Genomic DNA, 16,818 nt, shown 5'->3' on the forward strand with positions numbered 1-16,818 from the left:
GAATGGGATGCGAGCGACACTCCCATCACCTCACACAACCCTTAAGACGAAGCCGAGGGAGGAGGCTGCCCCAGGAGTGACAGCGCCGGCCGGTGCTCCCCGGAACATCTTACCTCTCTTGTCCAGGAGCCACATGAACGCGAAGCAGGGCAGGAAACCGATGGGACCCCACAGCACGAGCAGCGCGATGTCCCAGCTGGAGAAGCCATAGGCCTGGCGCGCCGAGTTCTGGATGGGACCCCAGGTGTTCCAGACCAGGCCCTGAGCAAACCCCAGCAGCGAGAAGAGCAGAAGTACTAGCCAGCGGCGCCCGTACACCCGCCCGGGACCTTGGGCGGCCGCGGGTAGCGCTGCTGCCGCCGCCGCCGCCGCCTCTCGGCTTCTCCGGGCAGCCCCCGGCGCAGGCCCCAGTCCCGGCCCCAGCAGCGGCTGCCGCTCCTCTTCGCTGCTCCAGCTGGTGCCCATGGCGACGCGCGGTCCGCGGGGCCCCTGCCCAGCGCGGTCCCCGCGGCCACTGACCAGCCCCGCGCAGATACAGCTGGAGGAGGTGGAGGCCGAGGCTGCTATAGTCGCCCTCGGCCTCCCGGCCGCGCCTAGTGCGCTTGCGCCGAGAGAGCCTGCCCTAGGCAGGGAGGGGTGGCAGGTGCGGCGGGCCAGGAGGAGGCTGGGGTGCAAATTGGAACCGTGCCTCCTCCCCCCAGGCGGTGACAGGAGACCGAATGGATCTGGCGTCCCGAAGGATGGATGGAGAGGAATTGGAATGGCGGAGAGGAGCGCGGCTGAGCCCGGGAAAAAGGAAACTCCCAGGGAGGCTGTATTAGAGGAGGTTGGGCAAGGAATCCGGGTTGCTGTAGGAAGTGTCCAAGTTTTACATCATGTGCCTAATAAACAATTCGGTGACCTCCGGTCACTTAAGCCAATGCTTTCTTCCGTATTGGGTTTCTTCTTATTTTTGTTGGGTTTTTAACTTCAGAAATTATAGGGGGAGATAGGGTAAGATTGAAGCATAGTAGGGACCCAGAGGATTGCCTCTTGACAATCATTTCTTTTTTTTTTTTATGTACAATAAGTATTGCCTAGTTTTTCAACTTTTTATCTTACATAGCTAATGAGATTATAAACTAGCCAATTTCACATATATAAAATATATAGATATGATTATACTCTTTTGCTTGTCATTAATAGGCAATCGATAAAGATATGTTCAGACTGGAAGATTTCTGTCCCCAAATGACCTAGTTAAACGATTTTGACCGACGAAGAGTAAACGAGGAGAATAGTGCAGGTTGTTGATCTCTTGATCAAGCAGCCGGTTGTTTATTTTGCTATACAAATCCAGGAGCCTGGCAGCTGTCAACTAGTGTCCTTGAAAACCTAAGCGATTCGACTTGTCTAGGTGGGGAAATGAGTCACCGGGAACACAATGAAAGGACATCTGCCCTAGGTTCATATTCCCTGGCAGCCACGAAAACCAGGTGGGGTCATGTTGTTGCCAGAAGGGCAACAGGGGTGGGAAGAGAAGAAAAAGAGAAGGGCAAGCTCTCAAGGTATTCAAGGCTGGTAAGATGTTGCAGAGGAAATGAGCTTTGAGCCACATTTCACTGCTCCGAGCCCGACAAAAAAAGCAAACATCTCCTAAAACTCCAATATAGTTGGAGGAAAGCGCCAAGGCGGAAAGGAAAGACCTGACTAGAAAACGAGAAGCAGAAACGAAGCCAAGAAAAGACTACATTGAAAGAAGGGTAAGTAAGGGAAGACAGAAAGAGCCGCAACCGAGACCACGTGCTTGCCTTTCAACAACCCCGGAATCAAAACAAATCTGCATGGTCCCGCCCAGCGCGCGTCACGTGTCTTTTACGTGAGCGGCGCTGGCGGAAGAGTCAGGTAGCAACCGCTGCGACTCCTTCCTGTGCGGTAGCGTCTGAGTCGGGCTCTTGACAGTCCTCAGATCCCGCTCATGCTCGGCTCCGCTTTATTTTTGGGTTTCGGGCGGAGTTCGCGTCTTGCTAGCCATGGCGGCAGGCCCAGGGGCGACCAGTGATGCGTGCCACGCAGCTAGAGCTGGCGGGGAGGAAGGTAGGTGCTAGGCTGCGGTCAGACCACGAATCGGTATGACCCTGTGCCAACTTTCTCTTGGCACCTCTCATGTGGCCGTATGGTCTAGCGTTTATCCCAGGTTTCCTCTGGCCCTGCATTAAGCTATGATGAAAATTATTTGTATTCTAGTGAACGTGGCATTCTCAAGTTGTAGAATCCAGATTTTTGATCATTGTTCAGGCCCTGTATTCCCCCTTCCCCGCCCCCCGTCCTACCAGTGCTGTTAAACTCATGACGTTTTTTGAATATTACAATAGATTAAAATTAAATTTGTGAGATTGGAGCCTACCCTTGAGGTAAATGGAAATATCTAGGACCTGTGAACAGAGATTATGAGCTTTTGTTCGATTTCAGTGAAATTCTGCTTTAGAGAACAAGGTTCGGAGGCCCATGAGCCAGAGATCCGTGTTAGCCTTTATCGAATGATTGCTCCGTTCCTAGCACTCTCCTGGGGACTGTCACGGGATCCAGGGACTTTTGATTGTTTATAACAAATCCTCTTTGAGTAAAGACGCTTAGAAAGGAAAAAGAATGACTAAGATATGTGGTAACGTAAATACTGTCAGTAGTACACAGTGAGGGCTGTCACCAGCAGAGAGATCCTAGTGGGGAAATCAGGGCTTCATGGAGGGACTAGTTTAAGGTGCCGTTTATGATTGGATGAGATAGTGACAAATCCAAGTGGTAGTGATGGAGAGTCCTGAGAAGACAAGGAGCAGGAAAGCACAGGATGGATTTGGTTGGAGATCAAATAGTCATTTGCCTAGAGGGGTAAATGACCAGAAGAAACAAATGATAACTTTTTACTATTTGACTTACTTTTATAACTCACTTATGTACCCCAAGGAGACAATTCTTGATCTTCATCTATACTCCAGTTCATTGATCCTTCCGTTTTCTGCCCATCTGTACCCACTAATCCAACTGAGAGTGCATGTCATAGTTTATCATTATGATCTCTCCCTTGAAAATATACTATCTCTTGTCCCTCCCCGCCTTTTATTCTTCTGGCAAAACCCACACTCTGAATGAACCAATTTTTTGCCCTCTGCATCTACACCTTGGCTGAACTTTGCTGGAAAAAGTCCTGGACAGATTGATAACGCTATAAAATGAAAATGGTCAACCTCAGGATGGGCCTGAGATCTTTCTGATCTTCTGTTTCTGTGGTAAGCCTACTTTCCTTTTCCAATGACAGTTCCCCACGCTGTATCTTTTCTTCGATTCTTTCTTACTTTCAGCCGATGACTTTGCAAATTAGGTCAATTCTGCATCTAATCTGTCTTGTTCCTCTACTTTCAGACCTTTGTCCAAATTATCCACATTTCTTACCTAAACCACTACTATATCTTCAGGCGCTGTGTCCCTGTTTCCTATCTTGTACCAGTCCAATCCCTTCTCTGGTCAGCAGCAAAAAGTGACACTTCCTTAAAATTCTTAAAATTCCATTGCACTTAAAACTTAGAATAAAATCTAAAGTCCTAATCATGGCCTACAAAAATCCTTGGTCGGGACTCTGCTCTTGTCTCCAGGAATATCTCTTGTCACACACACCCTTCCTTTTATGCTTTTCACATAGCTGGTTCCTAATCTTCAGGTTTCAGAGTATGTCACCACCTGAGACTTTAGCAGACCAACCTATTTAAAACAGTCATTGTAGCTTACCCCGACCTCTAACTCTAGCTATTCTATAAATACAGCATGCTGCTTCCTTCATTTAATTTACCACAACCTGTAAATACTTGTTTATTATTGTTTCTTCCATTAGACTTTAAATACCTTGAGGGCAGGACCTATATCTGTTTTGTTCACCACATGTGCCCAAGCAGCAAGTACAATGCCAGGCATAGCAGGCAATAATATTTGTTGAGAAAGTAGGTAAGGGAACGCCGTGCCTAGTCCAGAGGCAAGAGGAGAAAGAGCTTGGCATGGTCCAGGAACTGAAAGAAGTTGGTATGAGGTATAGTGAGAGAAGAAGAGGGATCCTGATGAGTACCTTGTACCAATAGTTCCCAACTTTTTTGGCACCAGGGATTGGTGCTCCTATGAGAATCCAATGCCTAATGATCTGGGGTGGAGCTGAGGTGGTGATGCTAGCGCTGGGGAGCAGCTGCAAATATAGATGAAGCTTCACTGGCTCACCTGCTGCTCACCTCCTGCTGTGTGGCCCAGTTCCTAATAGGCCATGGACCAGTACTGGTCTGTGGCCCAGCGGTTGGGGACCCCTGCCTTATACCAAGTTAAAGAGTCTGGACTTTATGACAGTGAGAAACCTTTGAAGAATTTTAGGTGGGGTAGTAACATTATCAGATTTATTTTTAGGAAGATCACTCTGGCTGAAAGATGGAAGATGGAGAAAGACTGAAGGACAAGGTACTTCATCGCCCTCAGTCTCAGTTTCCTCCTCTATAAAATGCATGATTATTGTGAAAATTAAAGACAGTTGTAGATCAATCATAGTATAGTATCTGGCAGGAATTATGTATTCAAGAATGGTAACCATTTTTATTAATAGAAACTTCTGGCATTGGTGACTGACTGATGTTGAAACTGAGAGAAAAAAAATTAGAGATATCTGAAATTTTCCAGCCTGAGAAATGACATATAAATTAGGAACCCATAGAAAGGAGGTGGTCGTGAGAGCACTGTTGAGTTTGAATGTGAATGCATAGAGTTTAGGTTGGGAAGAATGCTGCAAAAGATGTCAAGCATGCAGCAGAGGAAGGGGAGGTTTTTATTTTTTATGGTATTCACATACCATGAATTCACCCTTTTAAAATGTACCATTTGATGGTTTTTATTATGTTCACAAAATTGTGCAGCCATCACTACTTCATCACACCAAAAAGAAACCTGGTACCCATTAGCAGTCACTCCCCCCATTTGCCCCTCTCTCCAGCTCCTGGCAACATTCATCTACTCTGCTATACAGATTTGCCTATCCTGGACATTTCATATATATGAAATCATACAATATGTGGCCTTTTGTGTCTGGCTTCTTTTACATAGCATAATGTTTGTGAAGTTCATCTGTGTCGTAGCACGTATCAATACTTCATTCCTTTTTATTGTTGACTAATATTCCATGCATAGTATGGATATGCTGCATTTTGCTTATCCATTCATCAGTTGGTGGGCATTTGGGTTGTTTCTGCTTTTAGGCTACTATGACTGCTGCTATGTACATTCATATACAAGTTTTGGTATCAGCCTATGTTTTCAGTTCTTTGTTCATATAGCTAACAATGGAACTGCTGGGTCATATGATAATTTCATAATTTCATATTCTTGAGGAAACTGGTGATTCTTAATCTTGAAGTCCCAAGAAAGGAAAAATCTGATGAAAGTATGGATTTGCTCCTCTGAAAATACAGCACGAACATACATTTTTGTAGACTTCAATTTTTGTATTAAAGGATTCTCAGAATCCTATCTGTGTAACTTTGAACTCTCTTTTAAACTATCATTCTCCCCAGAAACACCAGTTTGATATGACTACTTATTACCATTACAAAGTAAGTTAAATGAGCAAAATCCTACTGGAAGAGAAGGCTTTGGTTTAAATTAGATAAGGCTTTTGTGAATAAAGGGTACGAAAAATCCACACACTGGATAAATAAATGTGAAAGGATCAGTATGGTCAGTAGAGTGATAAATATTGTAGGAGTCATAGAAAAGTTATTTTTGAGGAAACTTATTACCATTCCATTATCCAAAAATTTGAATGTACACTATAAATAGGAGACTTTCATACAATAAGGTAGAAGACAGTCCTTGCCCTAAAATAGCTTCTAAATACAGTTTGGGGAAAAAAGACACAGATAAAAAGAATCGTAGTAAAGGACATATCCACAAGACAGGGAGGTGATTAGATGGGATGTAAACATTACACACATTAAGTGCTTTGGTTGCTGAGAGGAGAAAGAACTGATAAAGGTTGGATTGTGTTTGTGCTTCCAAGAATAATTTGAAGATTTGGTTTACAGTCATGCGCCAATTAACGAGGGGATATGTTCTGAGAAATCTATTGTTAGACAGTTTGGTCTTTGTGCAAACATCATAGAGTGCATTTACACAGACCTGGATAGTGTAGCCTACTACACATCTAGGCTATATGGAGCCTGTTGCTCCTAGGCTGCAAGCCCGTACAGCATGCTACTGTACAAAACAACATGAGGTTAAATCAAGCACAAGAGAAAAAGATACAAACAATCAAGAGGGGCGATAAACATGAGGTATGAGGCTGCTGCCTGTGTAATGTGGCATAGTGTTTTACAGTAAATTGTGTATATAAGTAGAGAGAATACACTCTAAATGATAAAAACTATATTATGGTAAATATATAAACCAGTAACAAAGTCACTTATTATCATTATCAAGTATTATGTGCTATACGTATTTGTGTGTGCTATATTTGTATACAATTGGCCATGCAGTAGGTTTGTTTACACCAGCATCACTGCAAACACATGAGTAATGGGTTGAGCTACAATGTTGAGATGACTGTGACATCCTAGGTGATAGGAATTTTTCATCTCCATTATAATCTTAAGGTACTACTGTCCTTTGTTGACCAAAACATCATTATGTGGCTCATGACTGTAGTTTGACTATGGAAATGAATGGAAGAGGCCATTTCTGGTGAGATGAGGCCAGGAATAGGGTGAATGGAGAAAAGACCAAGGCCCAAGGTATGTAGGGGTAGGGAGGGGAGGGGAGTGAGGAGACAGACTGGTTCTACTAGAATGGAAGTGTGGCAGAATATGCAAGTGAAAACGAGGAGGATTATGTCACTTGAGACCAAAGAAGGGCAAGGTGAACTAGAAATGCTGAAGTGAAAAAAAGGAGAAATCATGGATTTCAGTTTTTCAGAAAAATAGAGCAAGGCACCACACATGGAGAGATATTGGGGATTTGAGAGTAAAGAAGCTTTGAAATGGTTGCAGTGAGGCCAGGGTAATTAGGAGTCAATGACAGTGTGATTGGGAGCAGGAAAGGGAACCTGTGGAGGTGAGCATTAAATTGTGGAACTGATCTCTTTATTTTGAGACTGTTTCTGATTGTGTGCAATAGTTCTTACGCAAAAGTGGAGAAAACAAATGGTTGTTTCATACATTGCTAAAAGTAAGATGTGAATTCAGAAAAGATTTATTTAGCATCATTTTATGCCAAGCACTGTGCTAAACTCTAAATATATGAAGGTAACAGGTTTGTCTTCAAGGATGTGACATAATTTGTTCGAAGTAACAGGTTGTAAATTATTAAAAACAAACATAAGATGAGTAGGCAGAGCAAAGAGGGTTTGGGGGGCAGTAAATATACTTCATATGATATTGTAATGATGGATACATTTCATTATACTTTTGTCCAAAACCAAAGATTGCACAACACCAAGCGTGAACTCTAAGATAAACTGTAGACTTTGGGTGATTATGATATGCCAGTTTAGGTTCATCCTTGGTAAAAAAATGTATCATTCCAATGAGTGATGTTGATAAGGGGGCACACATATGTGAGGGGAGGGAGATATGGGAAATCTCTGTACCTTCCTCTTAATTTTGTTGTAAGCCTAAAACTACTCTAAAAAAATAGTCTTAAAACAAACAAACATGAAACTACTTATTGTTAAGAATCGACCTAAATTCTGACTATGAGATGTTTCTTCCAGGATCACACATTGGTTGAAGCATTTCAGTGCAATTAAAAATTACAATTCTTTGAAAATGATTCTGTCTTTCAGACTGAAGATATTATATTACTATTGGGCTCTCATAGTTTTAGTTATATCCAGGCTTATGCCTTGATGAAGAGAAGGATGAATCTTTGCAACTGTTCTTGCAGTCCTTCCAAAGGAAATATCTCATTCCAGAATTGTATGGACTTGAGTTTCATATACAACGGGCACTCCTATATAACTTCAGTTAGGGATGCCATACTCTCCATGTTATTCTTGTTCTCATTTCTAAAAAGGGCAGGGGTGGGGCAGGGGAGTTTAAAGAAAAACAAAAGCCTCTGAGATCTCAAAAATTTTTTAAATTCCCATGCTAGAGCACGTGTGTAATTCATGTGTAGCTAAAATACTTTATATTTAATAATGACTATTAACAAAATGATACTATTGAATATTTTTTAATGGTGGTAAAAAAATAAAGTTTATCATGTTTACCGTTTTTAAGAGTTCAGTAGTATTAAGTATATTCATACTGTTGTGAAACAGATCTCTAGGACCTTTTCATCTTGCAAATCTGAAACTGTACCCAGTAAACAACTCTCCTTTTCCCCTTCCCATCAGCTCTGGTAACTGCCATTCTACTTTCTGTTTCTATAAATTTGACTATTTTAAATACCTCTTTTAAATGGAATAATACAGTATTTGTCTTTTGTGACTGGCGTTTTTCACTTAGGATAATATTCTCATAGTTCATCTATGTTGTAGCATGGGTCAGGATTTTCCTTCCTTTTTAAGTCTGAAAAATCTACCTCTGTATAGATAAACATTTGTTTATCCATTTGTCAGTCAGTGGACATTGATTCGTTGCTTCTACCTTTTGTCTGTTATGAATAGTGCTCCTATGAATGTGGGTGTGCAGATATCTCTACAAGATTCTGCTGTTGAATATTTTTTATGAAAAGTGATGAAATAATCAGTTTGTTTTGGATTATGGAAAATTTACTTAGTAGAAGCTGAAGAGATGGAAACATTTTGGTGGAAATTTTGAAGATACCTAGGAGCATTTTAAAGAGCTTTAGTCTTTGAGACATCATTCTTTCTAGTATTAACTTCACTTAAAATATAGATTTACTTTTTCTTGCTTTAGGTTTAAGACCAGTATTACTTCAAACTTATAAATATTACTTTTGAGCTGTTTTCTGGCTCATGAAAGATTGCATCGAGGAGGGAAAGACGATTTTCTGGGTTAACTGGGCAAGAGTGACATGTAAGAAGATGGGAAGAAGAGGATGGTAGCTGTCCAGCATCTGTCTCCTGTCCGTGGGTGAACCTGCTTGGCGTTCACCACCAATCCATGCATTGGTATTGTCAAGGCCATAACACTTCAACATTTCCAGTTGTGGTTTCTTCTGTGGCACCACCTTCTAGACCTTGAAATTCAAAGGGTTTATAACTATTCATCATTTTACTTAAGCATTGTATTAACTTTCAGGAGAATTTCCTTAGTTTGTATTGACATTTTAAAATAGGGACTATAAAATGAAACATCTTTGGTGTAAGTTTTACTATTTGTTCTTTAGTACAAATACTGCAGTCATTTTGTTAAGTGATATTTGTATAATTCCATCAGTGTTTTTCTGACATGGCCCAATGTTTATTATTTTTTACCTTAATATCTACCATTCCTAATATCTGCCATTCCAGAGGTTTTAAAATTTCTTGTATGTTTATACAGTAGTTGTCAGACTGATGAAATCACATCACCATAGGCTTATATGTATAGATTTAGAAATAAATTAGCCCACCACGCCAGGACATAGTTTTTAATTCATGCTATGTCACTATGGTGATTCTCTGTGTTGTAACTTGTGACTTACTCTTATGTCACTTTTGGAAAGTTTTTGAATAAGATTGAAAATTAGTAATTTAAATATATTAGTTATTAAAATATCTATTAAAATTTTACCTGACATGAGTATTAGTTAATTTTAATTTCAAGATCTTTGTCTTTGTTGTATTCTATCAATATTTGGAGAGTATTCTGGAAACTAGTGTTAGTACACATGGACCCAGGGAAAGTTCCGGAACTGAAAATCTACCTCCATAAACGGAAGGCAGGGAAAGACTGAAGAAAGAGGCTGACCAGTTCAGTCTGGCAATTAATAGAGATTATTAAGAGAACTTTACATATGAGGAGCATCTTGGGCAGCTTCAGGGTGAAATGGATCACCCTACCTTTTGGCAAATGCCGAAGAATTATATAGGATAGGGGTGTGGGGGGGCGGTGGATAGTGATGGGTACTAACATGCAAATGCTACCAGGTATGGGGAAATTACATGCTTGACTAGATCAGGACAATGGCTTGTTCCAGGAAGCAGCACATAGTGGGAAGCAGAGGGAGGTGCTGATTTATGTCAGAATGAACATAGATTACAGTCAGACAGGCTCTAAGGAGGGGTTTTCAGTAAGCAATCTCTGTTCTGGCCCAGGTCCAGCTCTCGGGTAGGGCAGCGGTCACATCATGGAACAGTTGCTCCTCTACAGTTTGGTATATTTTCCTTATTCTCATCTTGAATTCTAAATCTCAAGTACAGTCCATGCCAGATATTAATTGATAGAAGCCAGATCACTAGCAAATTCAGGGAAATTAGGTTTCAAATTATCTTTTACTTTGCATTAATTAAAGAAAAAATTACTGAGAAAAAGGCAGTTTGCTTTTTAGTGGGGTTTCACTATTGCCAAAGAATCGGTTGTAACCAAGCTGTAATAAATTGTCTGAATAACATGCTATATTTAGAGGGAGAAAAGACTTGTGCAACACTTAGATCACTAATCTGTTTTTTCAGCAGTTTCCAAGTCATCTAATTAAACACTGCCGTTTTCTGCAAGTTTAGATCTAAGTACACTTATCCTTTAAAGGCTGTCAAGGTTGCCTCATAATTTTTATAGCTCTTTGGAAATACTCCTGATGTGGAATGACTGGGTGCATCCCTAGGCTATTTAATTAATACAGTGTAGATTGCATTTTTATAAAGGAAATTATAACACAAATTCATTAATTTAGTGGCCCAGTTCATTGTTGATTAAATGATCAGAAACCAAATTAGTTTTATCTTACAACCAGCTGATTGCTTTTGGCAATCAGGCCTGAAATTCTGTAAATATGCTAATTTCCTATTATGGTGAGTATCCTACTGCTCTGCACTATATATACTTTATAGCACTTTTCATTCATTTAGCAAATGTTTAAACATTTAATAAATTCCAATTGCTGGGCCAGATGCTTTTTCAGTAAATTTCAGTTTTAGAGTCTCTTATAACATTTGGGATTTTTAGATCAGATCTACATCTATATATCTATAGATATAGATATATAGATACATACATATATATTAAATTTAATATTGTATTAGAGGAAAAAATATTTATTTACTTCTTTGAAGCTATTCTGTCAAAACACTAGTCATGTGTTTCTAATGCCCATGTACTTATTTGTAGAATGGTGGCTAGACATGTCTTACTATGTAAGAGAACTGTTTTGAGAACATTCAGAGCTATATGATTTAAGACAAGCAGAATAAATAAACTCCCTACTCAGAAAGGACCAGTGCTTCTATTTATCTCTGCCCTTTAAAGTTCTGGAAGTAAAATGTTGAAAGCTTGAATATTTTACAACCTTAGAACTGAAATAATGCTGCAGTAGGTCAGACCAACCATGCAATAGATCAGAGCACTTTTTAGGGATGTTAAAAAACAAAATTCAACTGAGTGAAAATTAAAGATCTTATTGGCTTTATTCAATGATTCATGAATCAGGCAACATCCCATCTAGCAGAGAGAAAGGAGCTCTCAGGAGCTGTACAAAATTAAAGACTTTTATTGGCAGATGGGAGTTGGGAATAAGGAAGTTATCTTAGCAAAATTAGATTGGTTGTGGCAAGGTCACTTTCCTTTAGGGGATTGTAGGGGTCTGTCGGGCAGATTATGTCACTAGTACTGACTAGGTGATTCCTGGAAGTAGGATCGTGCAGTGGAAAGAGTACTAGACTTGGAATCAGGGAACCTGACCTATAGTTACAGCTTATCACTGGAGTGTTGACCTTTGACATCTGAGCTTCCATTTTTTCCTTAGGATAATGGTAAGAAAATACTTTCTCTGCCTGTGTTTTACAAGCTTCTTAGAGGATCACATGAGAACTTTTGTTTTAATATATATAAAAGTATGTTGCAAATAGTAAAATATTTTGCGAATAAATATGTGGTACTGTGTGATGAAGATGTTTGAAACCAAACTCTTCATCTTCTCAGCAGAATGAACTGTTGCTTTTATCTTTTCTCATATGGTAAATCACAAAGTCTGGAAACTTCAGTCTTCCTTATAGCTGCATCTGCCTCCAACCCCACATCTCTCTGATCCTAATAATCTTTGATATTATTCTCTTAGTATTTATCCATCTCTATAATATCTGCCTTCCCGACTGCCACCTCTTGTTGTTCAGGGCCCTATTATCACACTTCTCACTTGGCTGCTGCAGCGGCTGTCTGAATCAATTCCAGTTCCTACATCTCCACACATTTCTACAGAGCCCTCATTTTAATTGTTAATGGATATAATGTACCATGGGAGAATATTTAGTAAATATTTTTCCACTTTAAGACATTAGATTGTTTATATTTTGAGTTTTTACATTGTGGAAATAGATATTTTATATGTATATTTATATACATATGTAATATATGAATATGTATATAGCTTATGATTAACTACTTTGTTGAAAGCAAATTTCTATAACATGAGTTACTAGTTTAATGGGTGGTCGTTTGAGACTCCTACTTCATTTTCCCAGTTGTTTCCCAAAGGTAGTTCGAAATTGTATGCCACCGAGTATTATCAGGAATGTATTGTAGCTTTTCATAGTCTAGCAAAACTTTAGAAATATATAATAAGATATGCAGGTTGTCCATTTTCATACACACAGAATCAAGGCATTCCAAGTCCAGGAAGATTCAGTGCATTGCAGTCTAGGTAACCTTGTACTTAAATTTACAATTCAGTATGTGTTCAGACCTTTAAAGTGAATTTATCATGCGTGTCAAGAGTGAAAAAAATCTCAAGGAAAGATAGAAAATTTTATTCCTTGTCACCTCCTGTTTTCCTTAGTAGGGCTCTTCAATACTTCAAGGTCACCTAATGATAGACTTGGGGCTTCTTTAACAGCGAGACCTGAATGCCTTTTCCTCACTCCAGGTAGTCCTCAGCCTTTCTACCTGACCTTTTCCTTCTAAGCATCCACACTAATCTCCTCACTTGAGAGCCTTGACTATGTAGAAGGTGACAGATTGGTCTCAGATATTGACTTAGAGCCTGCTCACTTCACCGAGGGTTTAGGGAATGATTCTGAATTTTTGCCTTTATCTGAGAAAGGAAGCCAAACTGAGTTAAATTTTTTTTTCTTAAAAAAAGCAAGCCTTGCATTCTGTAAGTACAAATGACTCAAGTTCCTTGATGAGTGCTTTCTCATCCCTCTTTTATCAGAAAGTTTAGAAGAAAGTTGGATGATGGGTTATTTATGAGCTTTTCTTAATTTTTTTTAATTAAGTGTAATTACAGATTAAGTAACAGTGAAATACAAGATTTAGCCGATTGTTCTAGAGAACCATAACTATAAGTATGAAATTTGTTAACTTTCCCAAAAAACTTTCATCTTGACATCTTTAAATAGAAACTTGTTTTATTTAACAAATACTAATCTTTACTATCCTAACCAGAATTTGTTGATTCAGTTAATTTGTTAATTCTATGATTCAGTGAAATTTATTGAAGGACTCAGTTTGCAAATATCCCCTATACTATTTATAGATCCAGTTGAAGGTAAGAATCCTAGCACATTTCTTATCTTTTTAAATCTTGCAATGAAAATCCTTCCCCCTTTCCCATTGACTGTATTAATTCAGTGGTCTTTTTGGCATAAACATGTGATATAGCAAGTAGAATTGTTGCTGACTCCAGCAACTCTAGCTGTTCTAAAGTAGTTTCCATCAGCATTTCTTACATACTTCTCTATTTAGGAAATTATATTTTCAAAAAATTAGATCTTTAAAAAAATTACATCTTTTTAAGTTTAGATAGTTGAAAAGCCATTTTTGATGTTGAAAATTATAAATATTTTCCAACATTTAAAATTTAATGAGAAAAATTATTTAAGAATTATGGTTGTTTGATGCTAAATATTTATATGAACAGTAATAAGTGACGTGTAAATGCAGTGTAATTACACAGAAAGATTTACCATAATAGAAACGATATTAGCTATTTTTTCATATTGTATGAAATAACTTTATAGTTATCTATTCCTCTGTTTATCTCTTTCTCTAGTTGAACGTGTCAAACCTTTTACGCCAGAGAAAGCAAAAGAAATTATCATGTCTTTACAACAACCTGCAATCTTCTGTAACATGGTTTTTGATTGGCCAGCACAACACTGGACTGCTAAATACCTTTCTGGGGTCCTTCATGGCAAGCAGATACAATTCAGAATGGGAATGAAAAGCACAGATACAGGTAGGACCACAAGGAATCATAATAATAATATCTCTTCAATAGCGTTTCCACATTCTCAGCAGTGGTTTCTTTATCTCTAGAGAATCCTTTATTTCTAATTCTCTTTTTGACCATTTGCAGATAAGGAGTATTTTATTGGAAGTTTTAGAAAGACAGTTTGTATTAGATTTTATTTTTTAGAATAAACAACCTGTAGTTTATAACCTCATAGAAGATATATTTGTCCACATACCGTGATTCGTTGAATATGGTAGACATTTAGTAAATATTTGTCGATGTGCTATTATTTATGTTCTCTTGTGACTGCAAAAGACCAATACTAATCTAATAGTCATTTCCACTTTTGACTCATGTAGAATGTGTCCTGTTATTTGTGGCTTCAGGCACTATTTATAGTGCTCAGCCTTGGTTGAAATTTTCTCTCTCTGCTTCATCAGCTGCCTGACCTCTATTGTATTACATAACTGTAAAACATAGGTAAAGCTGTTCTCTTAAGCAATTAGATTTTGCCAGCTTGCTCTTCTTCCCTGAAGCCTTGTAACATCTTGATTCTTTGCCTTATAATCAGATAAAGCAGTTATTATTAACTATGAAAATAGTTAATTTAAAGGAAAGAAGAAGTACTGTTTTCTAGTCCAAAAGAGTCCATAACCATTGTCTGGCTTCAGGATGTGTGTTTAATTTCTACTTAAATATGGGTAAGTTTGGTAGTCTAGAAATTCAGTGTTGTAAGTATTGCTGTGAAGTGGCTCTGTGAATATCTATTAATAACTCTGTGAATATCTATTAATAAGGAGCTGGAAAATTACCCAGTTTCTCCAAGCTTCTTTCTTTCATGTTGACCTTCTAGTAGTTCTCATAGCATTATTCAGTTTTTGGTGTCTTTGTGCTCTCATGACAGGTAAAGCAGGATTAATATACCTGAAATTCTTCGGCGTCTTGTTCTAATCACAGACTGAAATGTTTATTGTATTTTAAAATTAAGTGCTAGGCCAGCAGCAGCCACATAAAAATCAGCTTGTGCTTTTTCCTTCTTGATTATAGTCAAATAAATCTACTCATTGAAGTGTTTGTTAGACAGAAATTTTTTCCACATTTTGGTTAGACTACAAATACAATACTACCACTAATAGCTAACAGTTGTTGAGAGCCATTGTGTCAGGCACTGTTCTGAGTGCTTTATGCATATCAACTCAATCTTTTTCAAACCCTCTTAGAATGGTATTATTATTATCCTGTTTTATAGATGAGGCACAGTAATTTGACATTTTCAAGTTAATACTTAAGTATAAAAGAAAAAGAAAGTAGATAGTCTTTGCAGTTGTGCAACTCCTCGGAGTTTTTAACTAAAGATAACTTGTTCTTTTTAAAAATTCAGATAAAATTCACATGATGTAAAATTCATCATTTTAACAGACAGTGGTTTTAGCATATTCACAATGTTGTGCAGCCATCAACACTACTATCTAATTCCAGAACATTTTCATCACATTGTAAGGCAGCCCAGTACCCCTTAAGCAGTCACTCTCTATTCCACATTACCTCCAGCACCTGGCAACCACTAATCTACCTTGTTTTGATTGATTTACTTAGTCTGGACCTATCATATAAATGAAATTATGCAATATGTAGCCCTTTGTGTCTACCTTCTTACACATATCATGTTTTCAAGATTCATCCATGTTGTAGTATGTACTTACTTCATTTATTTTGATTGCTGAATAATGTTCCATTATATGTATATATGACATTTTGCTTATCCACTCGTCAGCTGATGGACATTTGGGTTGTTTCCACTTTTTGGCTATTATGAATAATGCTGCTATGAACATTTATATACAAGTTTTTTGTGGACATGATGTTTTCATTTCTCTTGGGTTTCTACCTAGAAGTGGGATTGCTGACTCATACAATAACTCCGTGTTTAAATCTTTTGAAGAACTGCTGAACTATTTCCAGAGCAGCCGACCCCAGTGTATGAGGGTTCCAATTTCTCTATCCTTGCCAACACTTATTCCATTTTTTCATTCTAGCCATCCTAGTGGGTATGAAGTACTATCTCATTATGGTTTTGATATACATATTCTTAATGATTATTGATGTTGAGCACCTTTTCATATGCTTATTGATCATTTGGATATCTTCTTTGGAGAAATCTCTTCAGATTCTTTGCCCATTTTCTAATTGAGATGCTTTTCGCTTTTCGAGTTTTGTTTGTTTTGTTTTATTGAGTCATAAAAGATTTCTTTATGTATTCTGGATACTAGACCCTTATCAGATAGATGACTTGCAAATATTTTCTCCCATTCTGTGGGATGTCTTAATAATTGTTCTTTTTAAAGTTATTCTTTGAACATAAATGCAGTACTTCCACAAACAGTATAGGGTAGTGGTACAAAAGAGGAGTCTCCAGAGTCAGATTGCATGGTTTCAAATTATGACTTACAGTGTGACTTTAGGCAAGTCATTTAACTTTTCTGTATCTTA

At 38.4% G+C, this 16,818-nt stretch overlaps 2 protein-coding genes across 4 annotated transcripts in view; one reads left to right on the forward strand and one right to left on the reverse strand.

The window, feature by feature from the left end:
* The window catches only part of DIRC2 (disrupted in renal carcinoma 2), a 71,564-nt gene extending 70,697 nt beyond the window's left edge, over positions 1-867 (reverse strand). Inside the window, exon 1 of one of the 2 annotated variants that reach the window (XM_011369598.2) lies at positions 114-863. In XM_011369598.2, coding sequence (XP_011367900.1) covers positions 114-465 — 352 coding nt within the window. In that variant the 5' untranslated portion in view covers positions 466-863. Of the gene's footprint in view, positions 1-113 lie in introns of both variants that reach the window. The other variant, XM_023520628.1, reaches the window with a different exon arrangement.
* A 996-nt stretch (positions 868-1,863) lies between these two features.
* Positions 1,864-16,818, forward strand: part of HSPBAP1 (HSPB1 associated protein 1) — a 52,925-nt gene continuing 37,970 nt past the window's right edge. The window contains exons 1-2 of one of the 2 annotated variants that reach the window (XM_011369713.2): positions 1,864-2,076; positions 14,146-14,331. In XM_011369713.2, coding sequence (XP_011368015.1) covers positions 2,013-2,076; positions 14,146-14,331 — 250 coding nt within the window. In that variant the 5' untranslated portion in view covers positions 1,864-2,012. The remainder of the gene's footprint in view (positions 2,077-14,145; positions 14,332-16,818) is intronic. The other variant, XM_023520886.1, reaches the window with a different exon arrangement.

This window comes from Pteropus vampyrus, unplaced genomic scaffold (genome assembly GCF_000151845.1).
Source record: "Pteropus vampyrus isolate Shadow unplaced genomic scaffold, Pvam_2.0 Scaffold1, whole genome shotgun sequence".
Classification (NCBI taxonomy): domain Eukaryota; kingdom Metazoa; phylum Chordata; class Mammalia; order Chiroptera; family Pteropodidae; genus Pteropus; species Pteropus vampyrus.